General features: G+C 42.6%; 1 protein-coding gene across 1 annotated transcript in view; it reads right to left on the bottom strand.

Annotated features, from left to right (window-relative positions):
* The window catches only part of panx1a (pannexin 1a), a 35,770-nt gene extending 32,992 nt beyond the window's left edge, over nt 1–2,778 (bottom strand). Inside the window, exon 1 of the mRNA XM_052026629.1 lies at nt 1,288–2,778. Coding sequence (XP_051882589.1) covers nt 1,288–1,468 — 181 coding nt within the window. The 5' untranslated portion in view covers nt 1,469–2,778. The remainder of the gene's footprint in view (nt 1–1,287) is intronic.
* Nucleotides 2,779–15,330: the final 12,552 nt, after the last annotated feature.

The raw sequence follows: 15,330 nt of genomic DNA, 5'->3' as shown, positions 1-15,330 counted from the left end.
TGGTTTTTGAATACGAACAATTGATAGATAATTTGCCATTTATGATGTGGGGCGTACCCAAAATAAATCTGACTGCATTGGTACAGTGGTGGCACAGCAATTAAATTAGTAATCTGGAAGCATGGACTAACAATCCAGAGACCCGAGTTCAAATTCCACTCCCAATTTAAATTCTGTTATTGATCTGGAATTTGGAAATAGTATTACTAATAAAGTGATGATTTCTACAGTAGCTCCGAAGATTCCATATTTCAGTTTAGGGGAACATAAAAACAATTTAAGCACCTAATAATTAAAATAATTGAGTATGGGCATTTGAAAGTTAGTTTACTGAAGTGATGCGACCAAATTGATACAGTAAACCCTAAACAAAAAGGAATAAACATGCCCCGTAGCTCATTTTCAATTCACAACACATTGAGGTTAAAATAATAATGAAATAAATGGCAAGTATAATATATCGACATCTCCAGCTCAATATATTCTATGTAAACTACACCAATGTGCTTACTTAGCTGTTGTCTTACTGTGTTATCCAAATAGCCATGCCTAACTGATACATGTAGATTAGCTGTTTAATGAGTACTGACGTTAGTGTTCGAAGTGTGTTTAAAATTGATATGGCTCTCCCTCTCTCTGCAAGAGGATTTGAGTTCGCATCTACAAAACACAGATCGCTTGCATCGTCCTCCGTCGGAAATGACAATTACAACCCGTTTATTTGTAAAAACCAGCGCCAGCAGTGAACAAATCGAGCGCACGGCAGCAAATATTCCAGCCCTGGACTTTGCTGAACTCTAATAACCACTGATGATGGAGAGGCCGCCCTCCGACCCCCATCCGAAACTCCCACTCCCAGCAATCGCGCTCACTTAGCAAAAGCAGAGCTAAACTAATACTCGACAACTTTCAGGTTAATTTAAGCAACAGTGGGGGAAAAATAATTCGCATTGATTCGTTTTCTCCTCGCAATTATTTCCCTTTAAAAACCCAGGCCTGCAAGGCAGACGCCCATGGGAGCTGGGCTTGTGTCCTCCGTCCGCCTGAAGCTCTGGATCGATTCCTGGGGGAGGGCGCCGCTCCCATCCCGGGGGCAAGGGCAGAGCCTTCATCCTGCTGTCTGCTGCCCGCCCACCTGCACTCCGCCGCCTTGCCCCACGCAGGCGCTCCCTTCACAAAACCCCAAACGTAAATAAACACAGCGAGTGTTTTGTGAGCCGGAACAAAGAGCCGACTCCCGCCCCCGGGCACCGCCGAGAGCCGCGTTGGGCGCGGGAGAAGCCTCACCTATCGAGATTTCCTGCGCAAAGGCCAGGGAGATGAGCAGCAGAGGCAGGCCGGCCGACACCAGCGTCACCAGCTTGTCCACGGCCAGCTCCAGCCTCACCGCCTTCAGCCGGGAGTCGGCCGGCTCCTTGAGGAGAAAGTCCGAGAAGACGTACTCGGCCGCGGCGTGTGTGATGGTCATCGCCTCGCCGGCTCGCTTCACGGAATAAATAAAGAGCGAGCTTTTCTGCAGCTAAACAACCGAACTCGTTGCCATGACCTGGACGGCGCGCAGCGTCAGGACAGTGAGAGTCCCTGTTTCCCTGCCCTGGGCATGGTCGGGATCTGGCACGGCTCCTTCTCGCTGCCCCCACTCAGCGGCACTTCTCGGCCACCTCGACCTCTCACTTTCACGTGTACCGGCTCGAACTTTGTTTGCAGGAACCGCACTTCCGGATTCCCCGGCTCTTGTCAGCTGCTGCCCCGCCAGGAGGAGGTTCCGATCTCAGGCACAAAGGGAAAGTGGTACAGTGTTGCACCATAACAGTGCAAGCCGAGGGTGGTCTCCGGGGAGCAGAGGTCCCGTTCAATCAAAGAGTCCTTGTTCAATTCAATCAGAGCAATGTCCTATTCATTACGCTTTCGCGGTATTAAGATTCTCCTCCGTGATCCGATCGCTTAATTCAAATTGTCCGAGACAAAAAAAGAGTTAAGTGTTAGGTCGATGACTTTTCATCAGAGTTTGGAAAAACTATAAATCAAACATGTTTCAAGATGCAGAGATCGGGGCGGGTGCTGAGAACAAAGAGATTGCCTGCGAGAGGGTGGAAACTAAGACTGAAAGACGCAAAATGACAATTTCAGTTAACCAGCCTTTTCAGTTTGTATCAGAACTAATTCTGAAGGAAGGTGATTCAGTTTTTCTCTCATTGCAGATGCCGCTTGACCTGGAGGGTATTTCCAGCAACTGCCTGTTCTAACAACTCACAGTTCCAGTATAGATTTTTTGTTTTTTCTGTCACATGTCCTCCAGATAGATCAGCAGCCATTAACAAGCTTTTACCGCCCTCGCTCAGCTAGCAGCACCACCTTCCGTCACTCACTCTCATTTGGTCTCCATGGTTTCACAAACATTTTCTTTGCTCTTTCCATATGTTCGATTCTAACTTTTCCTTGTTCAAATGAAACATTATTCACCTGAAACATTAACCATGTTTCTCTTTCCAAAGATACTGCCTGAATGCTGAGTATTTTCAATAATTTCTGCTTTTATTTCGAGGATCCAGCATCTGTAGTTTTTTTTTGCTTTCCAATATTGCTTTATTTTTGGATTTGTCTAATTTGAATTCATGCAATCTAGTAATGTAAGCCACTTTTTGAATATCAGGACATCTGGAATATTTGCCACTCTCCAACAAGGCATTGGTGACTGAAAATACCAGCTCAGTCTTGATCTTCAATGTGGCACCTGACCATCTCAGTATTGTAGTAGTTTTCTGATTTTTATTTCAGGTTTCCAGCCTCAATAGTACTTTGATTTTCCTTTGCCAGTATCTCTTGTTATACTTTACATATCTATAATCTTGAAATAAAATTGTAATCTGCAACCAGGCAATTTTTAAATCATTCTTCAGTTTATGAGCATCGATGGGAAAGTTAGCATTTTGTGTTAATGGTTGTTTGCCAGGGTCTGGGCAGTGCAGAACGTCAAGACAGAAATGGTGTTCGCTGTGCTGTCCTGTACATGGCCCAGTTGTGGTTCAGTCTGTGCAAAGTGTGTCTACAATCGTGGTGATGAGCTGTACTCCCACATTTCTCTTGGGTTTGGTCCAGCAGCAATAAAGGAATCGTGATATATGTTCGAGTCAAGACAGATTCTATCAAGAGGAACTTGATGGTGATGGTGTTGCCATGTATCTCCTACCCTAAGCTAAACCCACAAAACTGCAGATGTTGGAAATCTGAAACAAAAACAGAAAATACTGGAAACTATCAGCAGATCAGGTAACATCTGTGGTATTAGAAACAGTTAACTTTCCATTGAAAGTTAGAAAAGTTAGTTTGGGTAGCAAAGAAGATGGGGAGGCATGGGTAGAACAAAGGGAATATCTCCGATGTGGAAGGCCCTCTGACCCTCCACATGAGGAGGGTCTGAGAGGTTACCACTTCTTCCTTGAATAGAGGCCCAACCAGTTCCCCTCCACCAACACCCATTCACCTGGCTGAACTTTCTCACATTGAACAACTTCTCCTTCAACTCTATTCACTTTCTCCAGATCAAAGATGTAGCTGTGGGCACTCACATTGGCTTACATGGAACAGTGTTTGTCCTACTCAGGCCCACTACTCAACTCCTTTTCCATTATATCTATGACAACATTGGTGCTGCTTTCTGCCCTCATACAGGACTTACAAATTACATCACATTTCCACTCTGCTCTCACCTTAACATGATGGGTCTTTGACTCTTCCCTTTCTGGATTGTTCCATCTCCATCTCAGAGGACTAGCTCACTACAGTCATATCAAGCCCACAGCTACCTTGATCACACTTCCTCCCATCCTGCCTTCTGTAATGATTCCATTCCATTCTCCCAGCTTCTCCACCTCTGTCGCATTTGCTCTGATGATGAGACATCCTGCACAGGTGCCTCTGAAATGTCTTCCTTCTTTCTGAATGTGGTTTCCCCTCTACTATAGTGGACAGAGTCTTTGACTGCATCTCATCTGTTTCCTGCATTTCTGCCCTCAGCCCCTCTCCTCGTTGAAAGGGCAAGAACAGAGTTCCCTTTGTCCCTACCTTCCACCCCACCTGTCTCAGCATTCAACAGATCACCCTTTGCAATTTCCGCCAACTCCAACAAAATTCCACCTCTGGACACGTATTCCCTTTGCAACTCCCTGACCTGGTCCTCTGACCCTGCCTATCATTTGCTGTCTTACAGCACTTTTCTTTGCAACCAGAGGAGGTGCATCACCCGTCCTTCAACCTATTCCCTTCCCACCATCCGGAGACCCAAACAATTTTTCCAGGTGAAGCAGTGATTCACTTGCACTTCCTTTGGTCTAGTGTACAGCTAGTGGCTTCCTCTACATTGGATGATCACTTTGCAAAGCACTTGCAATGACCATGAGCTTCTGATTGCCAGCCAGTTTAATTCCCTATCCCACTCCCACTCTGACCTTTGTATCTGTGGCCTCCTGCACTGTTACAATAAAGCCTAATGCAAGCTTGAGGAGCAATGTCTAATTTTCACTGCAGCATTCAAGACTCTTTTTGACTGGATCAGAACTGGCCATTTCTGCCAGACATCATTTTGGCTCAGTTTTATTTTATATACATACAGTATATTCTGGCCTGCTGGGCATGTCCACGGCCTTATCATTAGCAACTCCATCATCACCATCAAACACTCATCATCATTAGGCAGTAAATCAGACACTGATTTCTGCACATGTGCAACTACACATGAACATTTGGAATTTGCAGTCAAGTTATTCTGATGTTAAACACCCTGCACCATAACAGTTCCTTGCTGTTAGACTCAGCATCGTAATGAGTGAGGTGGTATTTCACCATGAGTCACTATACAGAAAAAGCAAAACAAAAAGTTAGAGCCGGCAACCAGTCATTTTACTGCACAGAAGCTCTCTGGATTTTTAAAGCTTAGAGTTTCAGTCCTTCAAAACTGGATTATTGTTGGAGATTTAAGAAACTTTTTTTTAACTTTTCACCTGCATCTCTCATAATTCCATTTTCATTTTGCTTTCAGACTATAATTTAAATCTAATTTAGAATTCCCAAATTATTCAGCCTCGTTCTGCATGCATTATTGAGGATCCTTCACTCTGATTGGTTGATAAGCTACCCCGTTGCTTACTCTATTCGCACATGCCATGGATCCTCTAAAGAGAGCGCTGTGGTGTTTCATAAAGCCAATCACAGTGAGTCTCTACTCTATGTGTACGTTCTGGGGCAGGTGTCAGTTTACTAAGCAGGAAGCAGCATTCCCTCACCACATCCAGGCTTTTGACCTTGTGTTATATCAAATCACAAGTAATAAATTATCCACTCATTACAGAGCATGAGTAGGATTTATGCTGTATGTAAAAAAATACAACTCTTTATTATCCTTGGAGTGGAAAATTGTGTTGCAAAGGATCATTTGTCTGCTGCGGTAATCTCATTATTGGGTAATCTTCAAGCACTCTTTATCAAGGCTATGCTGGCACACTGGAGGTGGCAGTGAATTGCGCACTAATGTTTGCCTTTACTGAGAGGTTCATGGTCATGTTCAGGTTGTCCATGTTTCTTAAGATCTTACAATGAACGTTTGTTGTCAGGGATGGTGTGGTGCAGAGGGAACAGGATGAGAAAGGACCTCTGTTTTGCAGATGTTTTGTCTAAGGCCCATTTTTCCGCACTTCCAAGTGCGTACAAACACAAGCATTATCTGCAATCTCTTTGGCTACCAATCACCGGAGATCCTCAGCCTCCTGTACACTGCAGGGACATGGGTTACCCTTAGTTGACATCTTGAGGCACTGATGAGGTATCACCATTGCTATCAGTACAGAATCCTTTATATCCACTAGCAGGATAAGCCAACCAATATTAGCATCCTCACCCAGCAATGAGGCTCTCATCACTCAGCACCAGCTGTCATCCACATTGTTTACAGAAACCACAATAAGGATTGTACTCTGATCTCCATCCTGCCAAGAGATTACCAGGACAGAGGAAATGTTACAAGGATGCTTAGCAAATTCTTACTGAAAATTAGTTAACATCCTCAGAAATTATGGGAATCCCTGGCTGCAGGAATTTCCACATATATTAAGCGTCTTCTCTCAAAACTGTACCACTAACATCTCAGAAGAAAGTTAGTTTACAGGATTGGAAAAAAAACCTGATCCAGAGAAAAAGCATCTTTCAGAATTACTGTGAATAAAAGCAATCTTCAGATTATAGATAGAAGAGAGCTGAAGGATCCTCTGATATTATTTGTGGTACAGAGGAAAAAAAATTGCCTTCAATCTTAACCAGCTTTGCTTCTTAAAACCCAACAAAAGTTGGTGATATCTTTTGCTTGGGCTGCTAGTTAATACGTTTCCATGGAGGGGTGACGCTTATTATTGTGTAGCATTTTTAATATAAATTGATAAAAATGTTCTCAATGATTTTTTTTCAGGAGGGTGCCCTCTATTTATGGTTCTGGTTCAGTCATCCATTTGAAATTAGTTGTTGAAATTTTTATAAATACATTTGCAGGAGAACAGTAGTGGAATAAGTCTTCTTGTAATTTTGGTTGTGTCAGGTCATTTAAAAGCATTTAAAGCGTATAAACTGCTTGTGTTAATATACTCAAAATTTGCTGTATATTAATCAGATTCTGACAGTATTTTTAGGTTTATAAATCTACAGTATTTTCTTAATTTAAGATTAGTACATTGATTTCTTTCCTTTGAGTCTGTAATTTGGTGATAACCCAACGTACAACTATCCGAAGGGAAAAACTTGGTAAGAAAAATCCCCTTAGGATAACATTATTCTTTGTACTTTCTTACTTTGTTATTCTTTCCCTTGCATGTCCATAAATAAAGTGATAGCTTCACCACTACTGTTGGCTCAATGAAGCAAGTAATTACTGCTTGAGGCAACATGAGAAGAGGATTTCCAGGATAAATGACTCACAAAGTTTATTATCTAAATCACAACATTTGGTCATTACTCCTAAATATGACCATTTGCAGTGCTCAGTTTATTGAGCAGCTAAATGTGGGAGTGTTTTTTGGAGGATTTTAGATTTAGATTTGTATGGCAGAGGTCCTGAAACTTCTGGTTAGGGAGGAGGGTTCAGGGAAGGTCTAGAACTGCAGAAGAACCAGTAAGCCTGGGGGAGTGGGAGTGCCATAGTTAACAGTTTTTGTAAAAATCTATTTCTATCAGGCAGCCAGCCAAATTTACAGCTCTTCTAGATGGGGCACGCTAGTACAGGGGTCATGGTTGGAAATTTTGTGGATGGTCTCTGACAATAAGATGGAACAGGAGTGCTACCACAACCTCAAGGAAACTTCCAGCACCCTTCCTGCCAATTATAGCGTCTCTTCAACTCCCAAACACAAAGATCCCCTCAGTACCATTGTTTTCATTCTCACCACTGCAACATCTGATATTCTCTTCCCCCATTCCCCACCACAATGTCCACTCCTTTCTGCCTCAATATCCCCACTCACTGGGCAATCTTTTTCCTTCCTTCCCCAATCTCATGTCAGGACAGCATTGTGTAGAGACCCCACCCCTGTAACACCTCTGGTCAAAGCTGTTATGGTTTTTAACTTGTTTCTAATATTCAGAAACATTTAAAAACTATTAAACTAGAAGTAAATGTTTTTAAATTAAAAAATAGTTAAATGCATAAAAGAACAGATATAACTAAAAATGTTAAAGCAAAATAATTTTTAAAAATCTAATACACGTTCCCCTTTGCCTCTCAATCCACAGCCTGAGAATCCCTCTTAAAATGAAGGAGGTCTCAGATCGTTTGCCCTATGATTGCCACAGTTCTGAGTGGAGCTCCAGAAGTAGAGCACAGTGACAAATGCAGCACTTTCTGTCTCTCAGTAGGTGCCAGACTAATATGGCGAGCATCTAAGTCCAGAACTTTCATTCCAGTCGCAGTACACCATCTGGTCACTTCAGAACACAGCCACAGCCAGCAAGGTCCAACCCATTATCTCTATTGTTCCTGACACAAATGTTGCCTGACTAGCTGTGTCTACCTGCGCTGTCACATTCAAGGATCTTTGGACTTGTACACCAAAGTCCCTCTGTTCTCCAATACTCCCTTGCAGCCTACAATTCACGGTGTATGTCCTAGCCTCATTGGTTGTCCCAATCTCACATTTAACTGGATAAAATTCCATCTGCCATTTTCTCAGCCCTTTTCAACAACACATCACTATCACCCTGTAGCTGAAGACTACCCTCCACATAATCAACAACTCCACCAACCTTTGTGTCATCTGCAAACTTACTGATCATGCCTCCTACATCCACATCCAAATCATTCACATATATTACAAACAGCAAGGGTCCCAGCACAGATCCCTGTGGAACACCACTAGTCACATCCAATCACAAAAGCAACCCTCTACTGGCACTCTCTTTCTCCTATTGCCAAGCCAATTTTGCATTTAATTTATCAACTTGCCCTGGATCCTATGGCCCAAACTTTTTGGACCAGTCTCCCATTTAGGACTTCATCAAAGACCTTATTAAAGTCCATATAAACCACACCTACTGTACTGCCTCATCAATACATTTCATTACCTCTTCAAAAAATTCATTCAGATTGCCAGACAGGGTCTGCCCTTGACAAAGCCATGCTGGCTAGCTCTTGTCCCTGCCTTTCCAAGCGATCATTGATCCTTTCCCTCAAAATTTTGTCCAGTAACTTATCTACTACTGATGACTCTTGTCCTGAGATTCTCTGTTCAACTGCCTCTGTTACTTCCTTTCGTTGTCATACTGAACTTAATTTTAATATTACCCAGGACCAGGTCCTGTAGTCATATTTTCTCCAGTTTCTCCTTTGCTGCCCTCTCCAAGCTCCTCTTCTCCATGGGAAAGAAAGACTTAAAAGATTTGTAGTGCTGCCCAGAACATTTCAGACCCATTGAGGTGCATCTGTGTGGTCACTGATGTAATGCAGAATGTGCAGCAGACAACTTGTGCATAAAAGCTTCAGAAACAGAATGTAATAATGACTCAATAATCTGCTTTAGTTAGGTAAGTTAAGGTATAAATAATGACCAGGACTCCATGGTTAACTTCTCAGCTATTCTACAAAATAGTGGCATGGTTTTTATCAATTCCACCTGTAAGAAGGTGGGTTCTTTAATCTTTCTCCTAAAAGGCAGCACCTCCGACATGGAGCTCTTTCTCAGTTGTGCAATAGGATGTCAGATCAAATAGTTGTGTTTAAGTCTGTGGATTGGATTGTAAACCCAAAATCTTCTGGCAGAAGTGAGGGAATGTCAGTTCAGCAACAGCTGATCTCAGACATACCTCCTGCTCCCTCAACCTTATTCCACTAAACTCCCTGCAACCAACTTATCTAGCTCTTATGTTGGCTGATACTAGCCTGGATTTTGCAATGTGCATGACTTTACCATGGGAACACACTTAGTAGCTTCTTGGTGTTCCTTCTGGGAGGATCGCTTGAGATAAATTTGTACATGTCACTGGGGTAGCAGCAAGCTGATGATGCTTACTGCAAAATTTGCTGCATTGTTAAAGTTGTCTCCCTTGATATGGCTTCCCTCTTCTTCTGTCATCATCAGGTTTTTTCAATAAACAGGACTTGACCCTACTATCCTTGCAAACTATCAGCCCATCTCCAATATCCATTCCCCTCAAAGTCACTGAGCAAAATGTGGCCTCCCAAATCTATGCTCATGTTTTCCAGAATGGCACCTCTGAATCACTCCACATAGGTTTACCCTAATGCCATGGTAGTAACTAACATGCTGTGAGACTTTAACAAAGATTCCCAGGTTTCATGATTTGTCTACATAAAAGAGTGAAATCACTGTTCTTGGTTCCTGCCACATATTCTGTTCCCCGGCTACTGACTCCATCCATCTCCTATTCTGACACTGAGCCAGAATCTTCACAACCTACAATGACCATTAGTCACTTACCCAAGTAAGACAAGTGTCTCCCCTACATTTACAAAGGGCTGGGATTGTATAAGCGTCTAACCCAGGCAGTTAATAAATTGCAGCACATCAGAATATCATTTTCTGTGATGTTACATCCTTACTGGAGTTGAGATTACAGTAATTTAATATGATACTTGACACTTCGATAATCTCTCTAAATTACAAATTTAACCCCAGATTCACAGCATCCTGAGAGGTCAATCTGCCAATGTCTTCTGGTGACTGCCTAGGTCATCTCTCCCTAACTGCAATACCTATGCAGCTAAGAGACTATTCCTTTAAGGCCAAACTCCAATGGCCATATCAGCCATCTCCCCAGATCCCCTCTGATCTCAACTGTTTGCATTTGCCTTCAGTAAGCAAGAATTCAGCCTCAATTATCTCATCGTTGTCTATCTTGTGTCAGCCTTACATTTGCCTTGATACAGTTTCAAGAGTTTATTGATATACGTACAATTGTTACATTTCAGCTAAAAATTTACATCAGGTGACTATGTGTCTGTAAACAACTGAATTCACTACTAGCCCCACCCACCAACCCCTTCACCATTCCCCCATCTTCATCCTTTGATTACACCATCTTCATTCAGTTTATGTATTGTATTTATCTGAGCTTACCAGTCAATTGTCACCAAGGAATACTATTCTGTTAAAAAGATCAATCATCATCATATAGAGATGGGGGTTTATTGCATTTTTGATTAATGTGCTTCAGTTAAGATTGTTACTTTCTATGAATTTCAGAGCTTTGTGGATAGGCAAATGAGAGGTTCAGAAAAGATGGTTAAGCTTCAGCAAATAAACAACAGCCCATCCTGAATTTCCTTCCTTTCACAGCTCACTTTTCACACGTTTATCCTGATGCTCATTGGTTATTTAAGACATGTTGTGATTTATCATTTGGTCAATTTCTATGTGTATGTGGGCCAAAAAAAATTCCCTACTCTATAGCTATCTGGCCCCCTTCCTCCAATATGGGTGCAGTTAAATGTGCATCTGCTACAAATGCCACATCAGTAAGTCCATCTAGTCTCATCTCTGTAACGTCACTTAATGCTACCGATTCTGCGCATCTTCTGCGGAAACTGTCATTCATGCTTTTGTTCTACATGGAATTGACTTCTTTCAATGCACACCAATTCTTATTCATCCCTCTGCTCGGTGACCTACATCAGGTCCCAGATAAAAAGTAGCTTTGTTTGAAAGTCCTCATCTTTAATTTTAAATTCCTCCATAAGCTCTCTCTCTCTCTCTCCCCAACTCTGCGATTTCCTGTAGTCCTCATTGGACTTCACCTCTCCTTAAAAGCACACCATCAAACCTATCACTTTGGCTGTGACCTTATATGATTAAATATAAAGTTTTGTTTAATAATCCTCCCATGCAGTAGCTAGAGACACTTTACAATGTTAAAGTCACAATATTAATACAAGTTACAGTAGTGGGAAGCTGGTGACCAAGACCAGCATTACCCATTTACAATTATAATTTCTCTCATGCTGCACTGCAGTTCCATGGTGTACGTCCAACTGATCAATAGAAACAGAATATAGTGATCTCAGCACTTCAGACAAGCAATGCCAGGGAAAGGACAGACTATACCCACCACCTGAATTGGACGATTTGGATGATGGAATAAATGGTTTCGTGGCTAAGTTTGCGGATGACACCAAGATAGGTGGAGGAGTAGGGAGTATTGAGGAGATAGGAAGGTTGCAGAGAGACCGAGACAGTTTAGGAGAATGGGCAAGGAAATGGCAGATGAGATTCAATGTTGAGAAATGTGCAGTTGTACACTTTGGAAGCAGAAATAAGTGGGCAGATTATTATCTAGAAGGAGAGAAAATTCAAAGTACAAAGGAACTTGGGGGTACTCGTACAGGATACCTTAAAGGTTAATCACCAGGTCGGATCGGTGGTAAAGAAAGCGAATGCTATGTTGGCATTCATTTCGAGAGGTATAGCGTATAAAAGGAAGTGTTGATGAGGTCCTATGGGGCACTAGTGAGGCCTCATTTGGAATATTGTGCGCAGTTTTGGGCCCCACATCTTAGGAAGGATGTGCTGACGTTGGAGAGGGTTCAGAGGAGATTTATGAGGATGATTCCAGGAATGAAAAGGCTTACGTATGATAAGCATTTGTCAGCTCTTGGACTGTACTCACTGGAGTACAGAAGAATGAGAGGGGACCTCACAGCGACATTTAAAATGTTGATAGGAAAGGACAGAGTAGATGTGGCTAGGCTGTTTCCCTTGGTGGGTGAGTCCAGGACCAGAGGGCACAATCTTAGAATTAGAGGGTACAGTTTCAAAACAGAGATGAGGAGAAATTTGTTTAGCCGGAGGGTGGTGAATTTGTGGAACTCCTTGCCACGTACAGCAGTGGAGGCCAGATCAGTGTGGGCGTTCAAGGGGGAGATAGATAGATATCTAAATAGTCAGGGTATCAAGGGATATGGGGATAAGGCCAGAAATTGGGATTAGAATAGTATTTTTTGTTCTTTTTTTTCCCCCATTCCCCATTTCTTTTTTTCCCTTTCCCTTGGAGCAGACTCGATGGGCCGAATGGCCTGCTTCTGCTCCCTTGTCTTGTGATCTTGTGATTCCCAGCTTGGGTTAGACCACTGACCAAAAAACACAAACTGGATGCCTCACTGATTATGTGTATGCAGGCTCAACAGGAAAGTGCATAAACCCCAGAAGACAGTGATAATTACTGCCCATTATTTGAATGCTGTTCAAGCCATACATTTGCTCTTTTTTTCCCATAAAGTGGCTCTCAAGAAAAAAAATCTGCCAAAATGCAAACAATGAAATGAAAGACAAAATTATAGCACAAAAGCTGCACAAAAAGTTCGGAAGTAATGGACGTGTTTTATTTCTAAAAAATGGTACATAGAAAATGTAGTAATGTAGACTTTATAGGAAGAATCTATCAAGAAAAATACAGTCCAATTACAAGCAAACTTTCTTTATATACACAAAAGGCATCTATTAAAATACCACTAGTTGGGCTCAGTAGTACATTTGAAGTCCATGGATTAAACATGCAGTAGTAGTACACATAGAAAATTAGCTACATAATAGAAAAAAACTGCAGATTTTTGGACTGGAACACCACGTACAGTGGTATTTCCCCAAGGTTCAGTTCCAGAAGTAACGCTGTCTTTTGATATACATTAATCACTTAGAATTGAGGGGGGTGTGGTTCAAGGCACAAACTAAAAATCCGCAGATTACATGGAACTTGGTGTAGTAAACAATGAGGAAAATACAAACAGACTGCAAGTGGACATGAACAAGCTAGGGAATAGGCAAATGAAGTTCAATGTAGTGAAATGCAAGGCACTATACTTTGGTAAGAAGAATGAGAGAGAATAATGCTCAATAGCTTAATTTTCAAGAGGGTACAAAGAGGAAAGATATAGAAACATAGAAGACCTACAGCACAATTCAGGCCCTTCGGCCCACAAAGCTGTGCCAAACATGTCCCTACACAAGAAATTACTAGGCTTACCCATAGCGCTCTATTTTTCTAAGCTCCATGTACCTATCCAAAAGTCTCTTAAAAGACCCTATCGTATCCACCTCCACCACCGTTGCCGGCAGCCCATTCCATGCACTCACCAAAAAAAACTTACCCCTGACATCTCCTCTATACCTACTCCCCAGCACCTTAAACCTGGGTCCTCTTGTGGCAACCATTTCAGCCCTGGGAAAAAGCCTCTGACTATCCACACAATCAATGCCTCTCATCATCTTATACACCTCTATCAGGTCACCTCTCATCCTCCGTCGCTCCAAGGAGAAAAGGCCGGGTTCACTCAAACTGTTCTCATAAGGCATGCTCCCCAATCCAGGCAACATCCTTTTAAATCTCCTCTACACCCTTTCTATGGCTTCCACATCCTTCCTGTAGTGAGGCGACCAGAACTGAGCACAGTACTCCAAGTGGGGTCTGACCAGGGTCCAAAACAGCTGCAACATTACCTCTCGGCTCCTAAATTCAATTCCACGATTGAAGGACAATACACTGTATGCCTTCTTAACCACAGAGTTAACCTGTGCAGCTGCTTTGAGCGTCCTATGGACTCGGACCCCAAGATCCCTCTGATCCTCCACACTGCCAAGAGTCCTACCACTAATACTATATTCTGCCATCATATTTGACCTACCAAAATGAACCACTTCACACTTATCTGGGTTGAACTCCATCTGCCACATCTCAGCCCAGTTTTGCATCCTATCTATGTCCCGCTGTAACCTCTGACAGCCCTCCACACTTTGTGTCATCAGCAAACTTACTAACCCATCCCTCCACTTCCTCATCCAGGTCATTAATAAAAATCACGAAGAGGAAGGGTCCCAGAACAGATCCATGAGGTACACCACTGGTCACCAGCCTCAATGCAGAACATGACCCATCAACAACCACTCTTTGCTTTCTGTGGGCCAGCCAGTTCTGGATCCACAAAGCAATGTCCCCTTGGATCCCATGCCTCCTTACTTTCTCAATAAGCCTTGCATGGGGTACCTTATCATATGCCTTGCTGAAATCTATATCCATATATCTACTGCTCTTCCTTCATCAATGTGTTTAGTCACTTCCTCAAAAAATTCAATCAGGCTCATAAGGCAGGACCTGCCCTTGACAAATCCACGCTGACTATTCCTAATCATATTATACCTCTCCAAATGTTCATAAATCCTGCCTCTCAGGATCTTCTCCATCAACTTACCAACCACTGAGGTAAGACTCACTGGTCTATAATTTCCTGGGCTATCGTTACTCCCTTTCTTGAATAAAGGAACAACATCCGCAACCCTCCGGAACCTCTCCCATTCCCATTGATGATGCAAAGATCATTGCCAGAGGCTCCGCAATCTCCTCCCTCGCCTCCCACAGCAGCCTGGGGTACATCACATCCAGTCCCGGTGACTTATCCAACTTGATGCTTTCCAAAAGTTCAAGCACCTCCTCTTTCTTGATATCTACATGCTCAAGCTTTTCATCCTGCTACAAGTCCTCACTACAATCACCCAGATCTTTTTCCATAGTGAATACTGATGTAAAGTATTCATTAAGTACCTCTGCTATTTCTTCCGGATCCATACACACTTTCCCACTGTTACACTTGATAGGTCCTATTCTTTCGCATCTTATCCTCTTGCTCTTCACAAACTTGTAGAATGCCTTGGGGTTTTCCTTAATCCTGCCCACCAAGGCCTTCTCGTGTCCCCTTCTGGCTCTCCTAATCTCCTTCTTAAACTCCTTCCTGTTAGCCTTATACTCTTCCAGATCTCTAATATTACCTAGCTCTCTGAACCTTTTGTAAGC

Source organism: Pristis pectinata, chromosome 11 (genome assembly GCF_009764475.1).
Source record: "Pristis pectinata isolate sPriPec2 chromosome 11, sPriPec2.1.pri, whole genome shotgun sequence".
In the NCBI taxonomy this organism is placed as follows: domain Eukaryota; kingdom Metazoa; phylum Chordata; class Chondrichthyes; order Rhinopristiformes; family Pristidae; genus Pristis; species Pristis pectinata.
The sequence above is the reverse complement of the archived record's forward strand: the minus strand, read 5'-3'. Positions and strand labels throughout refer to the sequence as shown.